The following is an 11,156-nucleotide window of genomic DNA, read 5'->3' on the forward strand; positions in this document are numbered from 1 at the left end:
AGCCGCTGGATGGTCCGCGCTTGCAGCTGAAGTCTCTCTCCCTTCACTTCCTCACACGTCACTAATGAGGAAGTGAAGAGAGAGATTTCGGCGGCGAGTATGGACTTCACAGCAGCTTTCCTACGGAGGATTACCGCTTCACATCTCCACACTGTGGCATCCAGTGGTAAGCCACAGCTTGCACACTGCCCACCAATGCCATAGGGAAACCTGGAGAGACAAAGAGGAGGGGACCGAGGACAGTGGAAACAGGACAGGGAACAGATGGAGGACACGAACTAACACAGCACCCGAAAATGTACATGATGCCGGGCTAAAATTGTTGTATTTGGCCCATAAGATGCAAGCTTTTTCCCCACACTTTTGGAGGGAGAGATGTGCGTCTTATGATCCAAAAAAATACTGTAAATGAATATACATTCAATGGACACTTTAGGTAGACCCTAATATTGCATAGAAGTAGTAAGATTGTTCAATCAAAATTGTATCATTAGTGGGCGCCTTTACTCAACCCAGCTGGCAAGCCTACATGCACCACTCACAAGTTTGGACCACTTTACTCAAACAAAAAAGTAAAATGCTAAGCACTTATTTGTTCAGTTGGGTTTCCATTATCTAGTTTTAGGACCTGCGTGAAAAACAGTCGAGGGTCTTATATTAGGTCATACTTATGCAAAAATGCTGAAAATACTAACTGATTCATAAATCTTTGGGCTCTAGGGATGGTCATGTCTAGGCGAACTCAAGGAGAAGTATGTGATCGCATTGGTCAGGTGATAGATATGCAAGTCTGATTTGTCAGTAGTGCTAAAGCAGGATGTGATCACAGCAAATCAGAGCTTAGCAAATCTATTAGCTGATCAAACAAATCACATGCTTCTCCACGAGTTCCCCTAGACATGACCATCACTATTGGGCTCCACCATACACATAAAGCAGAATCTGTGAGCTACAGTGGGTTGCAAAAGTATTCGGCCCTCTTGAAGTTTTCCACATTTTGTCATTTTACTGCCACAAATATGAATCAATTTTATTAGAAATCCACATGAAAGACCAACACAAAGTGGTGTACACATGAGAAGTGGAACGAAAATCATACAGGATTCCAAACATTTTTTTACAAATAAATAACTGCAAAGTGGTGTGTGCATAATTATTGGGCCTCCTTTGATCTGAGTGCAGTCAGTTGCCTATAGACATTGCCTGATGAGTGCTAATGACTAAATAGAGTGCACCTGTGTGTAATCTAATGTCAGTACAAATACAGTTGCTCTGTGAGGGCCTCAAAGGTTGTCTAAGAATATTGGGAGCAACAACACCGTGAAGTCCAAAGAACACACAAGACAGGTCAGGGATCAAGTTATTGAGAAATGTAATGCAGGCTTAGGTTACAAAAAGATTTCCAAAGCCTTGAACATCCCACGGAGCACTGTTCAAGTGATAATTCAGAAATGGAAGGAGTATGGCACAACTGTAAACCTACCAAGACAAGGCCATCCACCTAAACTCACAGGCCGAACAAGGAGAGCGCTGATCAGAAATGCAGTCAAGAGGCCCATGGTGACTCTGGACGAGCTGCAGAGATCTACAGCTCAGGTGGGAGACTCTGTCCATAGGACAACTATTAGTCATGCACTGTACAAAGTTGGCCTTTATGGAAGAGTGGCAAGAAGAAAGGCACTGTTAACAGAAAGCATAAGAGGTCCCGTTTGCAGTTTGCCACAAGCAACCATGTGGAAGAAGGTGCTCTGGTCAGATGAGACCAAAATGAAAGTTTTTGGCCAAAATGCAAAACGCTATGTGTGGCAGAAAACTAACACTGCACATCACTCTGAACACACCATCCCCACTGTCAAATATGGTGGTGGCAGCATCATGCTCGGGGGGTGCATCTCTTCAGCAGGGACAGGGAAGCTGGTCAGAGTTGATGGGAAGATGGATGGAGCCAAATACAGGGCAAACTTGGAAGAAAACCTCTTGGAGACTGCAAAAGACTTGAGACTGGGGCGGAGGTTCACCTTCCAGCAGGACAATGTCCCTAAACATAAAGCCAGGGCAACAATGGAATGGTTTAAAACAAAACATATCTATGTGTTAGAATGGCCCAGTCAAAGTCCAGATCTAAATCCAATCGAGAATATGTGGCAAGATCTGAAAACTGCTGTTCACAAACGCTGTCCATCTAATCTGACTGAGCTGGAGCTGTTTTGCAAAGAAGAATGGGCAAGGATTTCAGTCTGTAGATGTGCAAAGCTGGTAGAGACATACCCTAAAAGACTGGCAGCTGTAATTGCAGCAAAAGGTGGTTCTACAAAGTATTGACTCAGGGGGCCGAATAATTACGCACACCCCACTTTGCAGTTATTGATTTGTAAAAAATGTTTGGAATCATGTACGGTTTTTGTTCCACTTCTCACGTGTACACCACTTTGTATTGGTCTTTCACGTGGAATTCCAATAAAATTGATGCACGTTTGTGGCAGTAATGTGACAAAATGTGGAAAACTTCAAGGGGGCCGAATACTTTTGCAACCCACTATATGTGCATGGAAAGTATCATACAGCACTTTTGTGGCCCATGTCTTCTATATAATTTAGAGGCATTACATAATTTACAAGGCATTCATCTACAGTATATAGTCTATCACTAAAAAATAATGGACCTCTGGCCTGAGAGGGATATGGAAGCTGTCATATGTATTCCCTTTTAAAAAATGCAAATTGGCTACCGTATCTTGCTGATCCTGTGTCACCAAAACCTCTAGCCATAAACCAGGGATAGGCAAACTTGGCTAGCCCAGTTTGCCGAGGCCTGCCATAGACTGTGAACAACCAAGCTGATCAGATGTATCTGACTGGATTAGCCACATGCTTGTTTCAGGTGTGTGATCCAGGCAACTGGTATTGTTTAAAAGAAGTTAAATATGGCAACCTACATATCTCTCTCAGTTTAGATGCCCTTTAAGAAACCATGTATAGAAAATAACACAAGCAAGCAACTGTCAAGCACTACAAATAAGAGACAAGCATGCAAGCAATACATACTTGCTGGAATCCACTTCTGACATTTGTCACAATGGAAAGGCATCTCTTCCATCCAAGGTGGGTCCACTTCATCACCAACATCACTGTTTAAGGAATCTCCACTCTGGTCGTGAGACAAATCAATAGACGCTTGATCTTCAGACTCCACCAATAAAAGAGTCTCCCCTTCCACTTCCCCTTCCTCCAGGCCTTCAGAGGCAGATGTCCTAGTAGCGTCATCATCAACAGGACTCAAGCAGCCTGAGGTATCCATGGTCTACACACTGCAGACAACGGGACTCGGCAACAACTAATCTGTGTACGCTAAAGTTAATTGAAACAGTCTCTTCAGTATGTACAATAACAGTTGTCTAGCTATTCACTATACAAGAAAATCATGAGGCAGAGATCACACTATAGACATGCTTGTATAGTTTAAATAGTTTTATTACAAGCCTGATCATAATTCATAACTGGACCAAGCTGAAAATCTACATACAGGTCACAGTGTATGATCTTTGTTAAAAAGTCTGTCCTTGTTGCCAGCATGAGTTTGACGTTATAATATGTTAGATCTTTGACTTCACAGATTCTTCCCGTTCAAACTCTAGCTGCTTAGTTAATTCAATCTGTTCATCCAAAAGACGCAAGTTTTCTTCTTTCCGTCTCTGACGTTCCAAGTCATGAACCACACCTTCCCGTAGTCTCTAAAAAACAAAAACAAGGAATGGTCACTTTATAATCAAGATTAACAGTTCCATGTAGCTTTTATGAAATGGAGAGAAGGGAATTATTACAGTGTAGGCTTGAATACACAGATGTTAGCAGCAACTACTGCCTTCCACAATATGATACAAACTTTACACGTACAATAGAACTAATCTAAAGAAATATGTACAATGGAAATAAAGAAGAATGCCTGGCCAATAGATAAATGTGCAGCTGAAATACATTTCTGTGAATAGTTTAATATCCCAGCAGTTTTGTATTTATGCAGTCATGGAATTGGAGCACCTCTGCTGCACCACATGGAGGGGGAGGGTGGCACCACCATTTCCTAATAAGATTCACAAGGTCTGTCTCAGCAAGGTGGAATGAAACTGGATTGTCCCCAGCCTGGTTACACAATATGATAAATCCAAGGACTGTCTGTTCAGGGTTATATTACCTAAAGGAGACAATGGATCAGCACGCGAAGATGAACACAGATGGGGCAATTCATCAGCAGTATAACCGTGCAACTGCCCAATTAGAGTAAAATATATGCAATAGACAAAGCTGGCAGGCACAGGCAAAAGAATGGTACTAGTCTAGTTTAGGGGACCCAGCAGGAAACTTAATAGGGAACAGTTCTCAAATCACAGCACCCTTTACAGCACAAAGCATTGTGATTGGCTGAATAGTGTGGGTGTAGTTGGCTACAACCTATCAGAAACCTAGCAGTTCGAGAGGGTGCTGTCCACCCAATCACGTTACCAGAATTTTCCTATAAGGGTTTCCTGCTGGGTGCCCTACCACACTAGCGCCAAAAGCATAGTGTTCTTTTATTCTTGTATTAAGAGCGCAGAGGATGAAACCGTGCGAGTTACGCACAATTACCTTACAGCCGTTTAGTGGTTATTTACACACACATGCGCCATCAGAGGTCTTACAACACGCCCATACATCGTTATCAGCATGAAGGCCACCAAGTTGCCTGATGTATGGCTACCTTTACAAGAGGAAGGAGACCTCGCTATACCTCCACCTCTAACTCCCAGGACAGAAGGAAGTGGGGGTAACTACTACCACATGGGAGGATGAAGGGATTCAGCAGGAAGGATTCTGATTGGTGAAGAATGATATCCTTCTCAACAACATAGACAAGCATGTTTTCAAAGCACCCCACCATGTTCAGGACCAAATGGGCAGTCACTGTTGAGGCAGCAGCCTATTCTGACCTGCTTAGCAATAACAGCCTGCGTGGGGAACCCCGGATTTCTTTTAGTAATAAAATGTATAAAATGTACCTGAGATGGTGCCTTAAAAATAAAATATACATACCTGGAGCTTCCTCCAGTCACTACCTGGTTCGTCCATAACTGGCCTGTTAAGTCATCCAGTTGGGGCCAGTCGGCGCAGAATGCTACAGGCAATGGGAGGGCAGGATGCGCATGCGCAGTTGACCCCAGACCAGAAGACTTTCTAGGGCCAATTGCTGAAGAACGAGGAAGCGGAGGAGGATGCAAGGGAGTGATTAGGTCAAAAGGGGCTAAAGGAACCCCCAGATACTTTCTTTTTAAAGTGAACCAGAGACGAAGCACCTGTATGTATTTTACCATGTATATCAGTGAGAACATTAGAGAAAACACCTACCCTGCTCTCTGTTTCATTTTTAACTGTTCAGCTTGCTTCTAAGCAGCCCTGATAAAATCCCAGACTGAGCATTCAGTCTGGCTTTGTTTAGGAATCTTTATAGCGGAGTCTGTGTTCTCTGGTGTCTTTTCAAGCCCAAACCTGCCCCCTTGTGGCTCTGCTCAGGAATCATTATAGCTAAGTCATTATAGCAAAGCCAGACTGAATGCTCAGTCAGGGATGTTATCTGGGCTGATTAGAAGCAAGCTGAACAGTTAAAAATGAAACAGAGAGCAGGGTGTTTTCTCTAATGTTCCCACTGATATACATGGTAAAATACAGTAGGGTGCTTCGTCTCTGGTTCACTTTAAGGCCCCAACTCGGGTTCTCTTTAAATTATTTACAAAGAAAAAAAAATATGAGTATCAAGGTTAGGTGGAGCTAAAAACAGATAAAAAGGATAGGGGAGGAAAGTAGGTTCATTTTAAAAAGAATTCAGATATGGCTAATATTATGAAGGGAGATTATGATGGCACTAGTATAGTTTAGAGGAACCAGCAGAAAACCTCATAAGAAAATTCCACTAACATGATTGGGTGGACAGCACTCTCTCGAACTACTAGGTTTCAGAGAGGTTGTAGTAAATACGCCCACATTATTTGGCCAATCACAACACTTGCTGGCTGTAGAGGGTGCTGTGATTGGAGAATTGTTCCTCTCCCCATGAGGTTTCCTGCTGGGTCCCCTAAATTAAGGTTGAATATTAGGAAGTGGTTAATTTTAAGGCGCATGGAGGATGAATCCGATGCCACACACAGCACCACTCAGCTTAAACTCACACCCAATTATATGCATTCTCAAACTCATACTTTCCAACTTATTGAGGTAAGAAAGAGGGATAATTTAAGACACTCCCCTAACCATGCCAGCCACACCCCTCACCATGCAGATCACAAAAGAATTCAGAATCAAAAGATGTACTGTTATCATTCAGACCACACTAGTCCTTTCTATTATCATTGGTTTATTCTTTAAGTTAACATTTGAAAATAAGAAATATATCAATTTAATTGATGGGAATAAAGTTTAGAGTCAAACATCTTTCTATAGAAAACTACTGTACATATATATTCCCCTAAAGGATTATTAGGAACACCTGTTCAATTTCTCATTAACGATCAGATCCGGACTCAACCCTTAAATAGGAAATCTTCTGAATTTATTTTCATATTTATGCGGTTATGCAGCAAACAGAGCATCCAAGGATACTGCAGATTCATAGATGACCCGTTCTTTGGTTGGACAGGGTCTGAGGAGGAGCTTTGCCAGTTTTTCCAAGAAATCATTGTGAAACATCCCACTCTTACATTTAAAATGGAGTATAGCGCGGAGTCGCTTCACTTTCTCCACATAGAAATCAGGTTGAAAGACGACGGTTTTGAGACGGATTTGTATCGTAAAAATACAGACAAGAATGGTTTCCTATTGGCCACCAGTTGCCATCCAAAACCATTGATTAATGGACTCCCTAAGAGTCAATATATTCGATTAAAATGTATCACATCTGATGATACCTTATATTGGAAGCAGGCCAAACTCCTCACTCAAGATTTTGTGAAAAGAGGTTATAATCAGAGAAGATGTGAGGAGCTAGCTAAAGAGGTGGGAGCAATGGATAGAGAAGCACTGAGAACTTATAGTGTACAAGTGTACATGCTGATGATGATAGTGACATTGATGTAAATTTCATTACTACATTTTGCATGGAGTCCTGCAGTTTTGGCCGTTGGTGGAGGCGGATCCCCAGCTTGCCCAGATCTGCCGAGTACTACCTTGATTTGTTTATCGACAGGGTAAGTCCATCAAAGACCAATTGGTAAGGGACGATATTGGGAGGTCAAAATTACCCCGCCAACAATTTTTGGGTACCCCTAGAGAAGGCACTTTCCCATGTCTTAACTGTCAGCATTGCAATAGCATTATTAGGGGCCCCAAGAGTATTAGATCGGTTAAGCCCATTCCCATCAGAGACTTTGCCACATGTGATTCTAGAGGTGTTGTGTACCTAATCAAGTGTCCTTGCGGTCTGTCCTATGTGGGCCAGACCTCAAGAGACATTAAAACCAGGCTCAATGTGCATAAGAGCAACATACACCACCCTGAATCATTAAAATAGAAAGGGGAAAAGAATGAAGAAAAAAAAAAAAAGAGGGAATATCCCCTTGCACGACATTTCGCAGCGTGCAATCACAATGAGAGCCAGCTTTGGTGGCAGGTACTTGAGGTGGTCCAACATCATGAGGGCAGAGAATTCAGAAAGGAGTTGCTTAGGCGTGAGGCTTGGTGGATGGACAGGCTGGGGACGCAGGCCCCCGGCGGCCTAAATGAGGATAATCTTTATTTTAAAGTGTTTCTTATATCTGGTGTTTGTCCTTTCGACATTAAGGGTTAATATTTTGGAAAAGTTTTGTGCCCGCACCCCAATTCCTTGGAGGGGTGTGCCTATGTTTGTCTGTCTATATGTGAGTTGTCAGTTTGTTCAGATGGTTAAGCACTTGAGGTGCTTTCTGTTTGCTGTATAACCGCATAAATATGAAAATAAATTCTGAAGATTTCCTCCTTAAGGCTCCCTGCACACGGCATGCGATTCCGATTTTTAATCAAATTTTACATCCGATTCCGATTTTTAATCTTTACTGCATGCTGCATTTTTTGATCAGTTTTTCTGTTGAATATATTCAGGAAAAATCGGAATTGAAAATCGGAAAACGGATTTGCAGTGTGCAGGGAGCCTAAGGGATGAGTCCGGATCTGATCGTTTGTGTATGAACATGGATTTTCATTGGAGGCTTGATGAACCCCTATTGTGGTCTGACTCTCCATAATACATAAAACAAGACCTGAGGACTGCGGACATCCTATTGTGTTTCAATTTCTCATTAATGCAGTTTGCTAATCAACCAATCGCATAGGAGTTGCTTCAATGCATTTAGGGGTGTGGTCCTGGTCAAGACAGACAGACAATCTCCTGAACTCCAAACTGATTGTCAGAATGGGAAAGAAAGGTGATTTAAGCAATTTTGAGCGTGGCATGGTTGTTGATGCCAGACGGACCAGTTTGAGTATTTCACACTCTGCTCAGTTACTGGGATTTTCACGCACAACCATTTCTAGGGTTTACAAACAAAAGTGTGAAAAGGGAAAAACATCCAGTATGCAGCAGTCCTGTGGGCGAAAATGCCTTGTTGATGCTAGAGGTCAGAGGAGAATAGGCCGACTTATTCAAGCTGATAGAAGAGCAACATTAACTGAAATAACCACTCGTTACAACCGAGGTATGCAGCAAAGCATTTGTGAAGCCACAACACGCACAACCTTGAGGCGGATGAGCTACAACAGCAGAACACCCCACCGGTACCACTCATCTCCGCTCCAAATAGGAAAAAGAGGCTAAAATTTGCACGAGCTAACCAAAATTGGACAGTTGACGACTGGAAAAATGTTGCCTGGTCTGATGAGTCTCGATAGAGTTAGAATTTGGCGTAAACAGAATGAGAACATGGATCCATCATGCCATGTTAACACTGTGCAGGCTGGTGGTGGTGTAATGGTGTGGAAGATGTTTTCTTGGCACACTTTAGGCCCCTTAGTGCCAATTGGGCATCGTTTAAATGCCACGGGCTACCTGAGCATTGTTTGTGACCATGTCCATCCCTTCATGACCACCATGTACCCATCCTTTGATGGCTACCTCCAGCAGGATAATGCACCACGTCACAAAGCTTGAACCATTTCAAATTGGTTTCTTGAACATGACAATGAGTTCGCTGTACTAAACCGGCCCCCACAGTCACCAGATCTCAACCAAATAGGACATCTTTGGGATGTGATGGAACGGGAGCTTCGTGCCCTAGATGTGCATCCCACAAATCTCCATCAACTGCAAGATGCTATCCTATCAATATGGGCCAACATTTCTAAAGAATGCTTTCAGTACCTTGTTGAATCAATGCCACATAGAATTAAGGCAGCTCTGAAGGCGAAAGGGGGTCAAACTCCATATTAGTATGGTGTTCCTAATAATCCTTTAGGTGAGTGTAGTTAAAACAGACCTGTACATCAGTCTTGAAAAAGGGACAAATAAGGAAAAAAGTGTCAAAGGGATTTGGTTACCAAAGGGGGTTGAGTGACAAAGGGATTTGGTTACCAAAGAGGGAATGTCCCTACAAAAGAGGGACATTTGAGAGCTATGCTTCAATTTTGCAAAATGTCTTCTAGCAGCGTCAGATTACAAACGCAGCAAAGTTTCTCATAGCAGAACTCATCTAGATCCAAAAAACCGGAGCAGTGCTTTTCAGCGCTGCTAGATTTGGGCGCAGCCGGCACCTCCATAGACTTCAATAGGAATCATTCCTATTGAAGCGCTCAGTGAGTAACGTCGGCTCCGTCAGAAGACGGAGCCAAAGTTGTTTAAAAACATAATAATTCGGCCTCCAGCAATCGCTGGAAGCCGAATTATTTCATTCCCCCACTATCCATGTCGGCCTGGAGGGGGAATAGTAATTAAATCGGCCCGGACTTGTGCAGAAGCAGGATCAGCTATATACCGCTGTATCCTGCACCCAAGTCTTTCGGCGCCGATTTCAAATGTACTCAAAACAACCCGTATCACTGCATAACTCCTAACTGTCCCTCTTTTGGAGGGACAGTCCCTCTTTCCTCCTCATTTGTCCCTCCTTCAGGACTTTGTCCCTCATTCTATGTAAATATATATGTATCTACTAAAATGTGTTTGATTGACGCTAAACTTTATTCCCATCCTTTAAATTAATATATTACTAATTGTAAAATGTTAATATGAAGAAAAATGAACCAGGATAGAAAGGCCCAGTGTGGTTTGAATTACAGAACAACATATTTTTCCAATTAAATCTTTATAGCATGCGTGACTAGGGGTGTGATCAGGGGTGTGACTTAAGTGTCCCTCTTTCTCATCTCAAAAAGTTGGGAGGTATGTCACTAATCAGTTTCAGCACCAACATAACATCTTAAACATCCTGTGCACTCACAAACAAAAAAAAGTCAAGACAGTTCCACAGCACGAGCAACTAATCCTGGAACATATTAATATTTGATTTGCGTTGAGTGCTTACAGGTTGCGGGAAATATATGCAGAGCTGGTAAGTGAGTTGGCCCTGTGTTTATTGTCCCTTCACGTGAGCAGAGCACAGTCACACCCCCCTGTATGACCTTCCCTCAGCTCATTAGTATCAGCAGAGCATGTATGGGGCAGCCGGACCACCCACCTGTCTCTCCAGGTTCTGCGTCACGTGAACACCGATCACCGTACCCGCCGACAGCACCAACGTGATGCCCAGAATCACCTTGGATCGGGTAGACATGCCTGCTTGCAGGGTCGGATGAGGCGGAGCTACGATGGAACGCAACGTAAGGAGAGTTAGGCAGGCTGTAAAATAATACGTCACCACTGCGCGGTTCAAAAGCAGCCATGTACCTTATTGGCATGCTTGTTACATTACGTATTACAGTAGTAACAAGCACTTGGTTACTACTATTCCCTATTCCCTTTATTACGTCCCCTTTTAAAGGCTGTTATGCATTTCTGAATGATTAAATGTATTTACTTGAACATTATTACTTATCTTCTAAAAAGGGGTTGACTTTGATAATGATTGAAAGAAGTAAGATAAGAAGAAATGCATTATTTCAGAAAAAAAAGCTTTTTTTCCCCAGTCAATAAAATTAATGCAGATCTGTACAACAGACTTAAAGTGGAA

General features: G+C 42.6%; 2 protein-coding genes across 3 annotated transcripts in view; both read right to left on the reverse strand.

Moving 5' to 3' along the window:
• The window catches only part of KAT14 (lysine acetyltransferase 14), a 39,347-nt gene extending 35,982 nt beyond the window's left edge, over positions 1–3,365 (reverse strand). For both annotated transcript variants that reach the window (XM_068232228.1, XM_068232227.1), the window contains exon 1: positions 3,046–3,365. In XM_068232228.1, the coding sequence (XP_068088329.1) occupies positions 3,046–3,298 (253 nt within the window). In that variant the 5' untranslated portion in view covers positions 3,299–3,365. The remainder of the gene's footprint in view (positions 1–3,045) is intronic.
• Positions 3,366–3,450: 85 nt separating this feature from the next.
• Positions 3,451–10,790, reverse strand: PET117 (PET117 cytochrome c oxidase chaperone). The gene is made up of 2 exons (XM_068232230.1): positions 10,665–10,790; positions 3,451–3,731 (listed from the first exon to the last, which is right to left on the reverse strand). The coding sequence occupies exons 1-2, from the start codon at positions 10,758–10,760 to the stop codon at positions 3,594–3,596; spliced, it is 234 nt and encodes a 77-aa protein (XP_068088331.1). The 5' UTR covers positions 10,761–10,790; the 3' UTR covers positions 3,451–3,593.
• Between the last annotated feature and the right edge of the window lie 366 nt (positions 10,791–11,156).

This window comes from Hyperolius riggenbachi, chromosome 4 (genome assembly GCF_040937935.1).
Source record: "Hyperolius riggenbachi isolate aHypRig1 chromosome 4, aHypRig1.pri, whole genome shotgun sequence".
In the NCBI taxonomy this organism is placed as follows: Eukaryota; Metazoa; Chordata; class Amphibia; order Anura; family Hyperoliidae; genus Hyperolius; species Hyperolius riggenbachi.